Source organism: Bombina bombina, chromosome 11 (assembly GCF_027579735.1).
Source record: "Bombina bombina isolate aBomBom1 chromosome 11, aBomBom1.pri, whole genome shotgun sequence".
Lineage (NCBI taxonomy): Eukaryota > Metazoa > Chordata > Amphibia > Anura > Bombinatoridae > Bombina > Bombina bombina.
This window is the reverse complement of record NC_069509.1, coordinates 178,455,355-178,475,499: the sequence shown is the minus strand read 5'-3', so window position 1 is coordinate 178,475,499 and position 20,145 is coordinate 178,455,355. Positions and strand designations below refer to the sequence as shown.

The following is a 20,145-nucleotide window of genomic DNA, read 5'->3' as shown; positions in this document are numbered from 1 at the left end:
GACTGAGCAGACTAGAGTAACACAAGATTTGTATCTAGCTGTACGTAGTTGTGTGACTGAGCAGACTAGAGTAACACAAGATTTGTATCCAGCTGTACGTAGTTATGTGACTGAGCAGACTAGAGTAACACAAGATTTGTATCTAGCTGTACGTAGTAGTGTGACTGAGCAGACTAGAGTAACACAAGATTTGTATCTAGCTGTACGTAGTTATGTGACTGAGCATACTAGAGTAACACAAGATTTGTATCTAGCTGTACGTAGTTATGTGACTGAGCATACTAGAGTAACACAAGATTTGTATCTAGCTGTATGTAGTTGTGTGACTGAGCAGACTAGAGTAACAAGATTTGTATTGAAAATACCTAATCACTGAAGGGGGCGCTCAAGATGCAGTGTAATCAATAATCTATAACAGAGATATATATATATTATAACAATGTTGAAATATCTCAAATGAATATAGACACAATATAAGCAAAAAACAGTCAATTCAAAATACTGTGGTGGTAATTCACTTGCAATTGTGATAGGTTAAACAATCCTTTATAGATTCTTCAAAGGATAATGATTGCTGTAGCGGCTGCCTCCTCCTCACTGGATGGTCCAGGTAGCACTATATAAAATAAAACAGAATGGAGGGGCGCCTCATGTGTAGTATCATCTATTAAGCAACAACGAGTGACATAACTATTGCCAAATGGGTACTCACAAATTTGGAGAGCACACTAATGTGCTGGTAGGGGCGGGCTGCAGAATTAGAAAGGTGTGACAGCTCACCCACTTGAAGGCGCTCTTAGCGTGGGATGATGGTGATATTCCCAAAGTACACCAATGTGCTTGTAGAAGCAGGCTGCAGATTGGTATAGGTGTGGCAGCTCACCCAAACCTTAGGTATCTTGATATTGGTGATACTGTTTTATAATGGTCCCTGTGTGTTCCCTCAGGTGCTGGGCTGGTCTCTCATAGGTGGACAAAGGCAGATAGTGGGTAGAAATAAATCCACTCAAAGGATAAAAAGTATATCCAAATTTATTAAAAAAGCATAAAAGTTTAAAAACAACAGCACAATGATTGCTGATGTAGGTGGATAACAGGGTGTCCAATGATCACCCAATAATGCAAAGCGTTTCACGGTTCACAGACCGTTTCATCAGGCATCAAAAATCATAAAGCTTTGTATTGAGCTGTACGTAGTTGTGTGACTGAGCAGACTAGAGTAACACAAGATTTGTTTTGAGCTGCCAGACAAATTCCCCCCCCCCCCCAAACGGGGCTAAAGAGTACTTTGAGACTCTTCTACATATCCTTTCACTACAATGTCATTCTGCGACCTACTAGATCAACATTTTAAATGTCTGGAAGTGGAGTTGGAGAGGGCTTTCCTTGGCAACTTGTGGGATGACAACCATCCAAACAATGCACATGTGGAACTCAAAAAGGACATTTCTCCACCCATGAGCACAGATAACGGTGCTCAGCCTTGTTTTGGGGTCTGTGATGTTACACCAAGGGAGGTTACAGTGGATGCTTACCGTAAGTTTTTAGACCTAGAAAGTATCTGATATATCCCATGAACCATCCACAGCTACAGTGTGCTGGACCCCTTAGCCACAGATATGGAGCGAAATCCTTGGGCTCTTATCGAGACACTGAAGGACATACCGGAGTGCAAATTTAGACCCGCTATCTTCACTAAACTTTACACAGAGTGGCAGACGTGGAAGTATGGGAGACATGACTACATACACCAAATATCACCGGGAGCCCTACTCCACACACTATTTCCTTCACAACATCAAGATGTCCTGGCCAATTTATGGGTAACTATAACCAGCAGAGTTGGAGTGGGTTAAACTGTGTCTAGTTTAAGTTGACTTCTACCTTTTAACGATCATGGCAGCTCTTTTCAAATATTGGAGTAGGTTAAATGATTTTCGGACACCGAAACCTGGACCCTCAAATTTGACAATATCTTTAGTCAACGGATCCCCTGATCCGAACACCCCTTAATTTTTATGATGATGCTATACCATATTGTTATTTTCTGTTGTGGGAGCGCTTTGTAGAGATACTAAAAGAAGAGAAAAGGGGAGAAACAAAAAAAAAAAAAAAAAAAAAAAAGAATTTCTCCTAATGTGAAATCAGTCCATGCTATATTGTTTGTGTGTGCTTATCTGTTCTGCAGTACTACTCCAATTTATTTCTTTATTTTATCTAAACAGATAATAGATACAGATGGTTAAAACGATGCTTGACCTGATATCCCCAGTTGTGTACGATTATAATACTTTTATTCATAATGTACTTGAGGGCTTAGATGTTAGCAGCCGTGATATCTGAGCCTTTCCACTTATTTTTCTATAAATCTAATATTTAGACTACATTGCAAACTGGGGACCCCATAGTCACCTGGAGAACTCTAATATTCAATACTTGATATGAGTTTATATCTCTACAAATATTTCCAGATATTATGTTTATTATTAAGGTTTGATGTGTTGCAGTACATGCCTTGAAAATATAGGAGAAAAACACCTTACATAGGTAAAACTCCTTAGAATATTATCTCTCTTCTATATAGTTTTTAGAAGATACAAGTGCAGAGTTAATTAGATAAGAAATTAATCATATGCTATGTTTTCGGCTCTTGTAGACAACTAATGCCTAATTTAGCATTCTATAGAGGTCCTCTCCCACTTAACATGCTACATTATGACTCAAGAGACAGAGTTGACAACAGCACACAAGTTCCATAATGTTTTATTACCACACTAATCCATGTGTTTTTTTCCATTTTCATATCCCCCCCTTAACATTTTCCTCTGCATAGTTTAGGTGTACTTCGGGTCAAGAGAAGCCAATATTTTCTTTATTGAGGAAATATCTGAACATCATGTTTTGATGAATAATGGGGAGTAGATAGCAATAACATTTACCCTTTATTACCCCTACCATACCAAACATAGCTATTGATGGGTCCAAAAGTGACCATAGTTTCTTATTCTGGGGAATTGTTTTGGAATAACTTATTTTGGAGGGTAACTATATATAGAAAACCTGAGGTATTACTACTGTTTTGTCATTTTGAGTGTTTTGCATCTAGTCTTTCTTTTATCTGACCTATCAGATATGATCACCACTTTAGTGATGTGGCAATTGTACTTACATTTGGATTTGATTGTTTCTTAATATCTGTGTTCATGTTTTTGACTATTTGAAAAGTCTGAATTGCAATAGGCCTGTAAAAACAAACAATGGCACTACTCTTATATTAACAGTAATATCTAAATATTAGTTCACGTAAACTGTATTAATAAGTACACTCATTTACCATCTACTAAGGCGCTGTGTACCTAGGTAGAAACATTTCATTCTTTTCAGATTAGATGCTGGACAGGATACCCCTTAAAGCACTCATATCCTTCATAAGGGTTAATATTTCAGTGTAATGCACTTATTAAAAACAAAATCTTTATTTCTTACTTTTAAACCAAATTAGTTCAGAAAACGGTTTCTGCTTTTATAAATGTGCAGATCCTAGAATTTTCACCTACTGCCTTCTTATACGTTGTATAAGGCAGTTTATTCTCTTATTCTTTCTAAGCAAATTGTCCTGCCTTTTATAAATGAGCAGGTATAGTTTGTGGTTCAGATGGAATATATTATTGGGTATATATAACTGTGATTAGAATGCTTTGCATTAAAGCAGCAAAATGTTCATCAACCTCATTGATTGTTATGGTTTTCCCATAAGTTACATTCATAGCAATCCGTTAATTTTAATAATATTTTCAAAATAATTTCTATTTGTAGTGTATGCTAACGTATCATGTAATTGCTTATTAAATCTGTAGTTTGTAGTATTTTTTTTAGGGTAAGATTTCCCTTTATTTTCTGATGTTTCTGTTGGTTATGCGACAGCACCTGCAGTGACTTGCCCCATCAACACTTTAGGCATAAAAGTAATTAGCGGTGGAAATTAAAACTATTCTTTGACAAATCCCAAGAGAACATGGTCCATCTGCTGGGCAGAGAAAGGAAACCAGTACGGGACAAGCTTATCAGATATACTGCACTTGATCTGTTTTGCAATTTATGAATAGCCTACTTATTTCTACCGTTGACACTGTTTGGTTCTCACTTAAAAGGCACTAAACAAACAGTCCACCTTTATTTGATGCAATTATCCTGGAAAGGTTCCTGGTTCATTTAAAAGTGGTTGGTAAAGAAGAAATATTTAACTATATTTCTTCTTTACCAACCACTTTCAAATGAACCTAGAACCTTTCCAGGATAATTGCATCAGCTAAAGGTGGACTGTTTGGTTATCACTAAAGGTCACTGAGTTTACACTCCAGCTTCAACAGTTCCTGTTATTGTAGGCAGCTAATTCACTAAAGAATAGGAACGGGTTTTAGTGAACCCATAGGAACCAGCGACACTTCTTAAAGGGACATTAAACACTAAATAAATGCAAGATATAATGATGAATTCAGAGAAAAGATTATTCTGAGAATATGTAGATGTGTTTTTTAAAGTTTCATTTAGTGTCTATAAAACAATGGGAGCTGCCATGTTGTAACTTAGGTTACCTTCTCTGCTGTAGCCAATTAGGGACAATTTTAAATAGGTGACTAGAGTGTGCAGCCACTGGCTGTGAGAAATATAAATGTTCTGCACTTCCATTTCTAACATTTCAGAATGGAATTACAGGAAAATGGGACAAAATTAATGAAAGTATATTGCAGATTTTTTTTTTATATATACGATTTATCGTTTTATATTATCTCAAAGTGTTTAATGTCCCTTTAATAAATCGAGCACAGTATAATTTAAGTTTGTGGACTATCCATTTATATTAAATATTTGTAAAGCACAAGTTGTCCAAGGTTTTCTGAATCCCAAGGGTACAGGAAATAGAATACAAGAGTAGAACCGAATTTATGCAGAAACTAATTAGTTCAATCTAAACATGCTTCAAGTATACCTCAAAAATATTTTTATTACACAATTTTACACAATTTTCATTAGCGATTTACAGTGTTTGTTAGGTAATAAAACCTCTCTCACCAATGGCCGATCAGCAGACAAAACGTCATTATTATTACTCTTCTTCAATGTCTTACAAACCAACAGAATTATAAATAGGTTGCAATCCGATCATTGCACATAACATTGTTTAAAAATAAAGATTTGAAAATGTCTTTATTTACAGTTAGTGTAAAAATCTGCATAAATAATTTCCAAAATCTAACAAATTAAAAAAAAATAATAATCAGTCTGTTTTGTTGTCTTTTGTCTGTTTCAACGTCATTGTGCCCTCTGTGGTGGAAGAATCAGATATTCCCTCAATGTCTGCGGTATCCAGACTCGTCTGGATTCCATCCTGTAGGTGATTAACCTCTTCAGTCTCCGAGTTCTTGTGTTTTGCCTCCAGTGATGCCATAATAAGTTTGAGAAGCGTGTTCTCTGTAAGGAGTTGTTCAGACGCAGCAGCCAACTCCTTCAGTTTATCTGCCAGTGCTCCCACCTCTTTTACCTTTTGTTCGTACAACATTTGCAGCTGCCCTTTGTGTATCTCTAGGGCATTGTTGTGTTGCGCTAACATCTGCTTCTGCACCTTCAGATCCTGTTTATCTTTCCTTACCTCAGAAATATATCCTGCCAGCTGATCCTGGGCTTTGTGTAGAACCTCAATTTCAGCCCGAAGCCTTAAGATTTCCTGCTCCATGTAGGACACATGATTTTCTGTATATTGTCGGTAATGTTTGGGGCAGGACGGTGGCAGATCAGTAGAAGGCAGTGTTGCGTGCTTTAGGATGAATTTTAAGAGCTTGGCAAGCGTGATTGGCTGATCTTCTGGGTACTTAACACTATTGTCTTTCCTGCAAAGCAAAGAGAAAAAAACAAATCTCAATAATAAAGCAACAGAAGAAGTTGCATCTTTAGTTTTCTGTTCTGTTTCACATCCTTATTAAACTGCAAAGTAAATAGGCTCATCAATAAGAGATGTAAGTGGCCTCTTAGACAGCAACAAATTAAGTTTTCTAGGTAGTGACTATACAAAGGAACACAGCATTAAAATACACTTACAGGGTAATAACCGCCCAACTTACAAAGCATGTTGTGTTGTTTTTGTTGAAGCAGGAGACAGGCAAAAGGGAATCAGATGAGCTTGGGCTGCTAGGTAGTCTGCACCTGTTTATATCTAGGGGACGGGAACAGATTACAGGTGGAGCGCTAATTATCACTCCCGCTAGAGCGTTAACTGCGCTATAACTAATCTTTTTTGCACTCGTATTATGAGTTGAAAGTAAACGGTTTTGCTCTCATGCACTAACACGACGAGCGCAAAAAGCTGATATTAGAATATTGTGTGCACGTTCATGTATTCCCCCATAGAAGTCAACTGAGAAAAAAAAAGTGGGGAAAAAACGCTCTACTCTCACGCAAACCCTATCGCATATTCTCAAGTGCGCTAACCCGACATAAAAATATGAATATATTTCACATTCCAATGTTCTTCACATACAAGAATATGCTTTATTTATATATAAATATATATATACACACACACACACTTATACATTCATACACACACACACGTCTGTACATATGTGAATATGTCTGTAAATACACATATAAACATACATATATACACAGGAACACACACACACATATATATATATGTATACACACACACATATATACACAGGCACACACACACACATATACACATACACACACATATATACACAGGCACACACACATATATACACATACACACACACATATATACACATACACACACACACATATATACACATACACACACACACACATATACACATACACACACACACATATATACACATACACACACACACACACACATATATACACAGGCACACACACACACATATATACACATACACACACACATATATACACATACACACTTCTATGCACATAGCCACTGAAGGGAATGATTGAGACTGAAGGTTTCGACAAGCTGAAACCAATTTTAGTTGTCTCTTGTCTGTTAGAGACAGAGTCATGGACACTGAATCTATCTCGAAACCTAAAAAGGTGACCCTTGTTTGAGGAATCAAGGAAATTTTTGGTAAATTGATCCTCCAACCATGTCTTTGAAGAAACAACACTAGTTGATTTGTGTGAGATTCTGCAGAATGTAAAGACTGAGCTAGTACCAAGATATCGTCCAAATAAGGAAACACTGCAATACCCTGTTCTCCGATTACAGTGAGTAGGGCACCGAGAACCTTTGAAAAAATTATTGGAGCTGTCGCTAGGCCAAATGGAAGAGCAACAAATTGGTAATGCTTGTCTAGAAAAGAGAATCTCAGAAACCGATAGAGGTCTGGATGAATCGGAATATGAAGATATGCATCCTGCAAGTCTATCGTGTACATATAATTACCTTGCTGAACAAAAGCAAAAAATAGTCCTAATAGTCACCATTTTGAAAGTTGGCACTCTTACAAAACAATTCAAAATTTCCAGATCCAGAACTGGCCTGAATGAATTTTCTTTCTTTGGGACAATGAATAGATTTGAATAAAACTCCAAACTCTGTTCCTGAAACGGAACTGGTATGATTACCCCTGAAAGCTCTAGATTTGAAACACAATTCAGAAAAGCCTGAGAATTCACTGGATTTGCTGGAACATGTGAGAGAAAAAATCTTCTCACAGGAGGTCTTACTCTGAAACCTATTCAATACCCTTGAGAGACAATACTCTGAATCCATTGATTTTGGACAGAATCTGCCCAAATGTTTTGGAAACATTTTAATCTGCCCCCCACCAGCTGAGCTGGAATGAGGGCCGCACCTTCATGCGGACTTGGGGGCTGGCTTTGGTTTCTTAAAAGGCTTGGATTTATTCCAACTTGAAGGTTTCCAATTGGAACCAGATTCTTTGGGAGAAGGATTGGCTTTCTGTTCCTCATTCTGTCGAAAAGAACGAAAACGATTAGAAGCTTTAGATTTACCCTTAGATATTTTATCCGGAGGTAAAAAAAAAACTCCCTTCCCCCCCAATGACAGTTGAAATAATTTAATCCAACTGAGAACCAAATAAATTGTTACATTGGAAAGAGATTGTAATCTCGACTTAGATACCATGTCAGCATTCCAATATTTGAGCCACAAAGCTCTTCTAGCTAAAATAGCTAAAGACATAGATTTAACATCAATATTGATGATATCAAAAATAGCATCACAGATAAAATGATTAGCATGTTGAAGCAAGCGAAAAATGCTAGACAAATCAGGATCTGTTTCCTGTTGTGCTAAGCTTTCCAACCAAAAAGTTGATGCAGCTGCAACATCAGTCATGGATATAGCAGGCCTAAGAATGTAGCCAGAAAATAAATAAGCTTTCCTTAGATAAGTTTCAAGTTTCCTATCTAAAGGGTCCTTAAAAGAAGTACTATCTTCCATAGGAATAGTAGTATGTTTGGCAAGAGTAGAAATAGACCCATCAACCTTGGGGATTTTTTCCTAAAACTCCAAGCTAACTGCTGGCAAAGGATACAACTTTTTAAACCTAGAAGAAGGAATAAAATAAGTACCAGGCCTATTCCATTCCTTTGAAATCATATCCGAAATAGCATAAGGAACTGGAAAAAAACCTCTGGAGTAACCACAGGAGGTTTATTAACACAATTTAAAAGTTTACTAGTTTTAGTATCAAGAGGACTAGTTTCCTCAATATCCAAAGTAATCAACACTTTTTTTTTTTTATTACAAAAGAATACAAAAGAGGATAATTATGATACAATACAGATTATGCATTGAGAGATATAACATTTGAGGGAAAAGTAATGATATTTCTTTGGTGTTATGGATACAAAATCTGTTCAGGAAAGGCAAGTAATGTGCTTAACAATGTCCATAAGAAAGTCTCTTGTTGTTTATTTACGGCTTATCACCAAAAGCTTTTCCACTAGTTTTTCCCCCTTTGAATCAACACCTCTTTTAACAAGGAACGAATATACTCCATCTTAAAGAGATAAGTAGATTTGTCATTGTCAATATCTGAGGTAGGATCTTCTGAACTAGATAGATCATCAGAGGAGGATAATTCAGTATGTTGTCGATCATTTAAAATTTCATCAACTTTACGAGAAGTTTTAAAAGACCTTTCACGTTTATTAGAAGGCGGAATAGGAGACAAAGCCTTCTGAATCGCATCAGCAATAAAATCTTTTATATTCACAGGGATATAATGTACATTTGATGTTGAAGGAACAACAAGCATTGTACTAGTACTGATGGATACATTCTCTGCATGTAAAAGCTTATCATTACAACCGTTACATACTACAGCTGGAGATATAATCTCTGCTAACTTACAACAGATACACTTAGCTTTGGTAGAACTGTTATCAGGCAGCAGGGTTCCAACAGTGGTTTCTGAGACAGGATCAGATTGAGACATCTTGCAAATGTAAGAAAAAAAAACAACATATAAAGCAAAATTATCAATTTCCTTATATGGCAGTTTCAGGAATGGGAAAAAAAATGCAAACAGCATAACCCTCTGAGCATAAAAAGAGGCAAGAGGCATATAGGAAGTGGGGTTTAAATAATTAAATTATTTGGCCAAGTATGATGCGCAACGCAAAATGAAATTTTTTGGCGCTAACAACATCCGGAAATGACTCAACCTCGTGTCATGGCAGACGCAACCTTGTGCAAGGAAACCTGGCGTCAACTAAGACGCCGGAAATGACAAATTGCGTCACCGAACGTACCTTCGCGCCAAAAAAAAAATCTTGCGCCAAGAATGACACAATAAATATTAGCATTTTGCAACCTTGCGAGCCTAATTTTGCCCGCAAAAATTAATGAAAAAGCAGTCAATTTGAAGAAAAGACTATACCCCAGGTAAGAAAAAATAACTTCCTTAAGAGGTTTCCCAATTTTGAAACTGATAGTTTGCAAAAGGAAATATACATAAACCTGACTCATGGCAAATATAAGTACAATACATATATTTAAAACTTTATATTAATACATAAAGTGCCAAATCATAGCTGAGAGTGTTTTAAGTAATGAAAACATACTTACCGAAAGACACCCATCCACATATAGCAGATAGCCAAACCAGTACTGAAACAGTATCAGTAGAGGTAATGGAATATGAGAGTATATCGTCGATCTGAAAAGGGAGGTAGGAGATGAATCTCTATGACCGATAACAGAGAACCTTTGAAAAGATTTCCCGTGAGGAAAACCATAGAATCAATAGGCAATACTCTCTTCACATCCCTCTGAGAGGAATCGGGCTTCAAAATGCTGAGAAGCGCATATCAACGAAGAAAATCAAGCACAAACTTACTTCACTACCTCCATAGGAGGCAAAGTTTGTAAAACTGAATTGTGGGTGTGGTGAGGGGTGTATTTATAGGCGTTTTGAGGTTTGGAAAACTTTGCCTCTCCTGGTAGGATTGTATATCCCATACGTCACTAGCTCATGGACTCTTGCCAATTACATGAAAGAAAGCCCTTCTCCAGCCAACACGCTTCTCAAGGACACAAATATGACAAGTTAAATGTGTCATATTAAAAGGAACATTCTAATTTAAATAACGCCTCAACAAACTGCAGCATTACACAACTACTTACTATGAACCATGCCCCCCATCCAAATAAATCAGAATGTAATTACCTCATATGCTGCTTCATTGTTTTCAAATTCAAACTCAAGCTATTCTAATCAATAAAAAGACAGCTTTGCAGCAGCTGTTCAATGCCTTTTTAGCTTTCCAATTCATCTGCTTGGACCTTCTGAAATTCTATTTTTGCCTGCTTTAAGTGGCATTTCTTGACTGTTTGCAAGACTTTTCCCCCTCAATGTTAGATGTCTAGTACATGATCAGTTCACATGAAATAGGATTGTTTTATTTAATAAATGGTTAAAAGTTTGATTTGATCTATATACTTTTAAAGTGTTTTTTTCTTGATTTGAACATCTTTGTAACAGATAAGAAAAAATAAAACTACCGTAACATTTGTGTGTGCAATCTGAGGCAGAAAAAGATAGAATCACATTAACCAGTGTATTCAAAAAGCCCAAAAAAACATTTCAGTTAGCTATGAAAGGTAACACCTGTGTATTGCTTTTGTTATTTATATTTTGCAAAAGGATTTTTGCGCTCTTCGTGAGAAGATTCAAACGGATTGGAAGGCTTTACGCGTTTCACTCACCAGCTTTGTTTAATCAGGAGCTGCATATGTATGTAGCCAACAGCTTAGGATGGTATGGGAGTGTGCCAGATGTGGGACATACAGTTACGGATATGTGTTTGATTCAATAACACTTTTTTTTTTTTTATAAACAAAGACACTGTATTATTACATTAGAAAGAGCTCTTTGTTAATGTTAGAATCTGCATGTAAAGTGTTTGCCCCCTGGAGTCCCAAAACACAATGTGAAGCTTTGTGGCTGGGAACTAACGGGTTAACATAACCACTCAGTTTTTGTATTCACCTATTTTACCTTTCATACACACAGCATTTCTATGACCCGATTGGTTTGTGCAATTGATACCCAGTGCTAATAACTTCCTGTTTATCTATTTTTAGACAAGGAGGAAATGTTTTTTTCTGTACATTTTACTAAAAGAGCCAGAATAGCAGCCAAGCGTTAAGAAAACATGGGCTGCCCACTCTGAAAATGTTTAGCTATAAGGGTCCCTGCCTTTTATGGTGAATTGCTTGTTAAAACCAATTACTTGACCCCTCTGTTACCCTTTTCCCTATTTGTATCTATGGAAACAAGTCCTAGAGCAAGTATACAGGATAAATTATACATATTAAGAAACGGTTTCTTGAAAATTACTGAAATATGAAATATTCTCCTTATATGAAATCTGGCAATGGTCAAGCAGTGGGTGAGAACAGCAGAATAATTAGAGATATTTGTCAAGTCTATTACATATGCCAGGGAAGTGCTATCCAAACCAATTCCGCCACAAAACCCCTTTAGGGCTCCATGGGTATTGACAAAAACAAAGAGACCCAAAACAGCTCCAAGCCCACCCATAGCCCTCCCAGGATATGGAAGTATCACCTATACAATCAAATGTGAACTCACTTCTAAGCAACTCACACAATCCCTCTCCAAAAGACTAAACTGCTTCTCATGTCTATAAACCAACGCTGCATCCTTTCTTGTCTATGTGCTTTAATGTTCCTGTGGAACCTCTCAAATCATAAAAACAGAACAGCAGGTTCCACGCTAAGCAGTACTTAAACACGGTTAGATTTTTTTGGATAAAATAAAAGTGCATTCACTTCTTTTTTTAAAGAGACATGAAAGTCAAATTAAGGGTCATCGCTTAGTATAGAGCATACAAAAAATAAAATCCAATTTATTCTATCATAAGATTTAGCTTTCTCTTGGGCTTCTTTGATAAAACTTAGCTCCATTCCATTAAAGCATACTGAGGTAGGCTCAGAATTGTGAATGTGCACTGAGCACTATATGGCAGCAAATACTGCAACGTTTGTAACAATGTTATAAATAAAGTGCTCAAGACATACTCATAAGCCTATCTCAGTATGCTCTAAATGGATAGGACCAAGTTTCAATATAAAGAGACCAAGAGGGGAAAAAGTAACATTTAAAAACAGAAGTAAATAGGAAGGTTTTTGTAAAATGCCTGATTATGCAGTTTCATGGTTTATTTGTGTAATGTCACTGCTGTTACCAGCACTGCTATTTCTCTATTACAAACCTGGTTCCTATTTACTAGCAGAGAGGGACAATCTGATAGCATGATCAGGATAAAGACTACTGTATTAGGTATTTTTTCATTAAGTCTACTTAAAACTCCTACATGCTGGTGTGTAATCTAATGTCACCCTGTTACAGCCCCTTTAACTAGATAAAGTATCCTGCATTATGGGTTTTAAATCTCCAACCAACCGCCTTTAAATAAGTGGGCTAGTGCCAAACTGCAGCACTAAAACGGTATCAGGAATTACTGATGTAAATGAGCGGGTCTAGTGCATTTAAACTGCACACTATGCACAGTGATTGGTGTTTACATTAGGATTCTAGTGATTTTATATGATATTAAACATAAATGGTCGTCTCATTTCCTGTCCGTGACCTGTAATAACCTCTGTGTTCTGCAGATAATATACAGGCAGGATTCTGCACCTTCCCTTTTATTATCAGGAGACTGTCACTGGCTGCACATAATGTCACAGCAATAATGAGCTTATGACAGAGGTTGTCACTGTGGAAAGTATCTTTAGGGACAAAAGAAAAGGAATTTGGTCATTTTTTTTGCTTCCAGGGTTACTATTATTGCTGTACGTTATAGGGAGCATATTAGTAGTAGCGGTATATGCAGGGATTCTATACTTTGTTCACAAGAATTCTGTAGTAGGTATTTTAGAAATATTTCCTTACAGACTATATGGTTAAACCCCTGCAGAAATAGTGCAATAATAAAATTAGGTGATTACTAATAAACTGCCAGCACTCAAATACATACAATTGTACTGCAGAAGTAGTATTTCACAGTCTAATTATAAAATAATAAGGGTCAGGATTCAGATAGAACAAACAACGTTAAACAACTTTCCAATTTACTTCTATTAGAAAATCTGCTTATTTCCCTTGATTAGCAGCAATACACTACTGGGAGCTAGCTGGACACATCTAGCCAGCCAATCACAAGAGACAAATGTGTACAAGAACCAATCACCAGCTAGCTCCCACTAGTGTAGGATATGTACATATTTTTCAACAATAGACACCAAGAGAACAAAGTGCATTTAGTGTCTTAAAATAACATGCTCTATCTGAATCATGCAAGTTTAATTTTGACTTTCCTATCCCTTTAATTTTACTGCTATCATTTTTTTAAAGAGATATAAAGTAGTCTATTTAAATAAAAAAGCACTAAGCAGTGGGTTATACTTAATAGAAATCATTAGAATATGTATTTATCATTTTAAAAAGGATTTTAGATTTTATTTATTAGACTGTAGTTTCTACAGGAAGGCAAAGGAATAGCTTTTCCTTTAAAGTGGTTGCTAGGAGACACATGCACTAGCTACAGTCAGTTTCTTGCACATGCTCTGTAGAGCATAATAAAGGAGCACTGTTTTATATCCCTTTAACTATACAGTTTGTCTTTAAAATACATTTTCTCCCCACTTGACATACTGAAATGTGTCTATTGGTTTGCAAACATAGCCGTGCATATCCTATTGCTTTCTCCTGCTCTGATCTATGCATTGTTTTCTTACACAAAGGTCAGACATACAGTAGGTTACATGGTATCTCTCATTTCTCACCTGTCCAGAGGAAAGAACAGTATTGTGGGAATACGATCTACCATGAACTCCCAGGGAAGGTCATTGCGAGCGATGTTAACCCTTAGAAAACAAAAATGTAGGTGTCAATTAAAAGATTTTTTTTAACCTCTTTATACATATGGCATTATTTAGGTTTTTGCAGTCCTGGCGTGACAAATGTAATCGAACAGTAAATTATAAAACATCAGCCATTTCATCCATAGGTTGCCGGTAGTGGTTACTAGAAGCATTCACAACTTTAACCTCTTGGTTCCCAATAGAACACATATACCTATACTAGAATGTGCAACACCACTCATATTTAATCCTATACTAGAATGGGAAACACCTCTTGTATATAATCCTATACTAGAATGGGAAACACCTCTTGTATATAATCCTATACTAGAATGGGAAACACCTCTTGTATATAATCCTATACTAGAATGGGAAACACCTCTTGTATATAATCCTATACTAGAATGGGAAACACCTCTTGTATATAATCCTATACTAGAATGGGCAACACCACTTGTATATAATCCTATACTAGAATGAGAAACACCTCATGTATATAATCCTATACTTGAATGGGCAACACCTGTTGTATATAATCCTATACTAGAATGAGAAACACCTCATGTATATAATCCTATACTAGAATGGGAACCACCTCTTGTATATAATTCTATGCTAGAATGGGAACCACCTCTTGTATATAATCCTATACTAGAATGGGCAACACCTATTGTATATAATCCTATACTAGACTGGGCAACACCTCTTGTATTTAATCCTATACTAGAATGGGAAACACCTTTTGTATATAATACTATACTAGAATGGGCAACATCTCTTGTATTTAATCCTATACTAGAATGGGCAACATCTCTTGTATTTAATCCTATACTAGAATGGGAAACACCTCTTGTATATAATCCTATACTAGAATGGGCAACACCTCTTGTATATAATATTATATCAGAATGGGCAACACCTTTTGTATTTAATCCTACCTAGAATGGGCAACACCTTTTGTATTTAATCCTACACTAGAATGAGAAACACCTCTTGTATATAATCCAATATTAGAATGGGCAACACCACTTGTATATAATATATAATTCTATACTTGAATGGGCAACACTTGTTGTATATAATCCTACACTAGAATGGGCAACACCTCTTGTATATAATCCTATACTAGAATGGGCAACACCTCTTGTATATAATCCTATACTAGAATGGGAAACACCTCTTGTATATAATCCTATACTTGAATGGGCAACACCTGTTGTATATAATCCTATACTAGAATGGGCAACACCTCTTGTATATAATCCTGTACTAGAATGGGAAATATCTCTTGTATAAAATACTAAACTAGAATGGACAACACCTCTTATATATATTCCTATACTAGAATGGGCAACAACTCTTGTATATAAAACTACACTAGAATGGGCAACACCTCTTCTATATAATCCTATACTTGAATGGGCAACATCTTTTATATATAATCCTACACTAGAATGGGCAACACCTCTTGTATATAAAACTACACTAGAATGGGCAACACCTCTTGTATATAATCCTATACTAGAATGGGAAACACTTCATGTATATAATCCTATACTAGAATGGGAAACACCTCTTGTATATAATCCTATACTAGAATGGGAACCACCTCTTATATATAATCCTATACTAGAATGGGAACCACCTCTTGTATATAATCCTATACTAGAATGGGAACCACCCCTTGTATATAATCCTATAATAGAATGGGAATCACCTCTTGTATATAATCCTATACTAGAATGGGAACCACCTCTTGTATATAATCCTATACTAGAATGGGAACCACCCCTTGTATATAATCCTATACTAGAATGGGCAACACCTCTTGTATATAATCCTATACTAGAATGGGCAACACCTCTAGTATATAATCCTATACTTGAATGGGCAACACCTGTTGTATATAATCCTATACTAGAATGGGCAACACCTCTTGTATATAATCCTATACTAGAATGGGAACCACCTCTTGTATATAATCCTATACTTGAATGGGAACCACCTCTTGTATATAATCCTATACTTGAATGGGCAACACCTCTTGTTTATAACCCTATACTAGAATGGGAACCACCTCTTGTATATAATCCTATGATAGAATGGGAACCATCTCTTGTATATAATCCTATACTTGAATGGGCAACACCTCTTGTTTATAACCCTATACTAGAATGGGAACCACCTCTTGTATATAATCCTATGATAGAATGGGAACCACCTCTTGTATATAATCCTATACTTGAATGGGCAACACCTCTTCTATATAATCCAATGGCTGCTGAAGCCTCAGAGGCTTTTTCACTTTTTTGTCATTCCATAAAACAGCTCTGTTTATTCACATGCACACAATAGCTGAGACATAGGATATCAGCACTGTGACAGTACCATGCTTATGCACACAGATTTCTTTACAGTTTTGTGATTTAGGACAATGAGACTGAGGGTTATGTTAGATACAGGAAACCCTGGGAAATGCTAAGCACTTATCACAGTGAGAAACTGATATAGGGAATTTACTAGACAGGACACTTCACAAGAAGAAATCCCGCTCTGAAAAGAGCCGAATGCCACAAGTGGCCGCCTTCTTCAACATTCAGCAGTGAACAAAACTGCTGAATGCACATTTCTAGTGGCTAATCCTTTTCAGTATTTTCTAAAAAAAATGACATTCACTAATTTGTAAGAATATTTGCTCTTTTTACCTGCAAATTGCCTGAACCAGATATGCAATTCCTAAGAGATACACTAAATGGGCATGATTAAGGGCCATAATAAACCTACCCACCAGGGTTTTAAAGTAGTTTTGCAAATCATTAAAGGGACACTCAAGTCAAAATAAAACTTTCCTGATTCAGACAGAGCAGCAATTTTAAACTACTTTCCAATTTACTTCCATTAACAAAATGTGCAAAGTCTTTTTATATTTACACTTTTTCAGTCACAAGCTCCTACTGAGCATGTGCAAGAATTCACAGAATATACGTATATGCATTTGTGATTGGCTGATGACTGTCACATAATACAGGAGGAGTGGAAATAGACAAAACTTTAAAAATTGTCAGAAAAAAAGTTATTCTCTTTTGAATTTTAAATTAAGTGTTATTGCATTGTCTTTTTATCATCCATTTGTTGATTATGCACATTTATTGTATTTACTGGTCCTTTAAAGGGACACTGAACCGAATTTTTTTCTTTCATGATTCAGATAGAGCATACAATTTTAAGCAACTTTCTAATTTACTCCTATTATAAAATGTTCTTTATTCTCTTGGTATCTTTATTTGAAATGCAAGAATGTAAGTTTAGATGCCGGACCATTTTTGGTGAACAACCTGGATTGTCCTTGCTGATTAGTGGATAAATTCATCCACCAATAAAAAAATGCTGTCCAGAGTCATGAACAAAAAAAAAAGCTTAGATGCCTTCTTTTTCAAATAAAGATAGCAAGAGAACGAAGAAAAATGTATACTAGGAGTAAATTAGAAAGTTGCTTAAAATTGCATGCTCTATCTGAATCACAAAAGAAAAAAATTGGGTTCAGTGCCCCTTTAATAAAAGGGACCATTTTAAATTATTCTAAAACATTTATTTGTATGTAGGTGCTCCTTCAACAAATAATACCAAGAGAATGAAACAAATTTGATAATAGAAGTAAACTGGAAAGTTGTTTAAAATTGGATGTTCTACCTAAATTATAAAAGAAACATTTGGGGTTTCATGTCCCTTTAATTGCTGATATAAATTACGCATATTTACCTATGCTGTTAGTGTCTCATTAAAGAGTGACCTCAGTATTTTCCCTGTTACATTTAATTAACAAGAGATGCAAGTGGAGTCTCTTACACCCGAGTAACGTATTTTGTAGCAAGTACCCCTACAGGCATACATTTGCCTAAGTACCCCCAAATGCAACACATACATATTATTCGGATAACATTAAGAGGCAATCGTGCAGAAGGCACCTTATTCACTTTATCTGGCACTTTTTATTTAACAAAGTTTATAGCAACTCCAGCCTTCAAATGTCACTAACCGGCAAGATTTGCAGGATTTCCCTACCCTACCTGAGTACAGGCGAGTTAGTGAGTGGCCAGCTCAGACAGGGAAATAGAAGTACCCCTTACCAAAGCACCAGGTACCCCTTCAGGGTAAATGTGCCACAGGCCTTATGTCTTACAAAACTGATTAAAAAGCGGCATAATATGTCTCTTTAAAAAAATATTAGTGTTTTGTTTTATTTATTTTTTAAAAGATGTTCCTGTGATCAGTAAATTATATTTTCTTGTGGATTTATCCCTATCCACCAATACTACAGTGGGAGTTGATTATTTTAGCCAGTGAGCAAGTAATACCTAGGTTTGTGCAGTGCATTATTTGCTATTATAGCTGGCAATCCTTTTATTTATTAATCATCTTGGAAGATTTGTGTGTACAATATATACAATATATATATAAATTCCGCACTGGTGGGATGTCATTGTCAAGGACAAATAGAGCACACACAGTACTAACTTACACCACTTTATCTAACCCTTATTAAGGAAAGTTAGTGTTGTATTGTGTATAAATAGGGATTGCCATTTTCTACTTATTTCTTTCAGTTTAATTATCCATCCATTTGGAAAGAATAAGTCTATCAAGACTGACTATAATCTCAATCAATTCAACACATTCTACATATAAGAAAACTTTGCACAAATCACCAGCTTACCTTGCGATAATAAGGCTGTCTGTAGCCAGAAGCTGAGCGACACGGATGAAAATGTGATTTAAAGCCGCGCAGAAGCCGCACCAGATCGTGTAGTACAGCAGCAGAACATCCTATACATGACAGAAGCGCTACAATTAATACCGGCACAACATGCATCTAAACTAATGTCCTTCCCACAGTATGAAACACGCACAAGTTTGTTAGTTCAGTGTTATACAAAAGCTTTGTGGGTTCACCTAAGTATCACACACACAATCTCACACACATACAATCAAGCTCACACACATACAATCAATCTCACAAAAGTGAGTACACCCCTCACATTTTTGTAAATATTTTATTATATCTTTTCATGTGACAACACTGAAGAAATGACACTTTGCTACAATGTAAAGTAGTGAGTGTACAGCCTGTATAACAGTGTGAATTTGCTGTCCTCTCAAAATAACTCACACAGCCATTAATGTCTAAACCGTTGGCAACAAAAGTGAGTACACCCCTAAGTTTAAATGTCCAAATTGGGCCCAATTAGCCATTTTTCCTCCCCGGTGTCATGTGACTTGTTCGTGTTACAAGGTCTCGGGTGTGAATGGGGAGCAGGCGTGTTAAATTTGTTGTTATTGTTCTCACTCTCTCTCATACTGGTCACTGGTAGTTCAACACGGCACCTCATGGCAAAGAACTCTCTGAGGATCTTAAAAAAAGAATTGTTGCTCTACATAGAAATGGCCTAGACTATCAGAAGATTGCCAAGACCCTGAAACTGAGCTGCAGCACAGTGGGCAAGACTATACAGCGGTTTCACAGGACATGTTCCACTCAGAACAGGCCTCACCATGGTTGACCAAAGAAGTTGAGTGCACATGCTCAGCGTCATATCCAGAGGTGGTCTTTGGGAAATAGATGTATGAGTGCTGCCAGCATTGCTGCAGAGGTTGAAGGGGTGGGAGGTCAGCCTGTCAGTGCTCAGACCATACGCCACACACTGCATCAAATTGGTCTGCAT

General features: G+C 36.4%; 1 protein-coding gene across 1 annotated transcript in view; it reads right to left on the bottom strand.

The window, feature by feature from the left end:
- Positions 1-4,985: 4,985 nt before the first annotated feature.
- TXNDC11 (thioredoxin domain containing 11) overlaps positions 4,986-20,145 on the bottom strand; it is a 106,275-nt gene continuing 91,115 nt past the window's right edge. The window contains exons 10-12 of the mRNA XM_053694791.1: positions 19,140-19,249; positions 14,348-14,428; positions 4,986-5,888 (exon numbers count right to left, since the gene is read on the bottom strand). Coding sequence (XP_053550766.1) covers positions 5,279-5,888; positions 14,348-14,428; positions 19,140-19,249 — 801 coding nt within the window. The 3' untranslated portion in view covers positions 4,986-5,278. The remainder of the gene's footprint in view (positions 5,889-14,347; positions 14,429-19,139; positions 19,250-20,145) is intronic.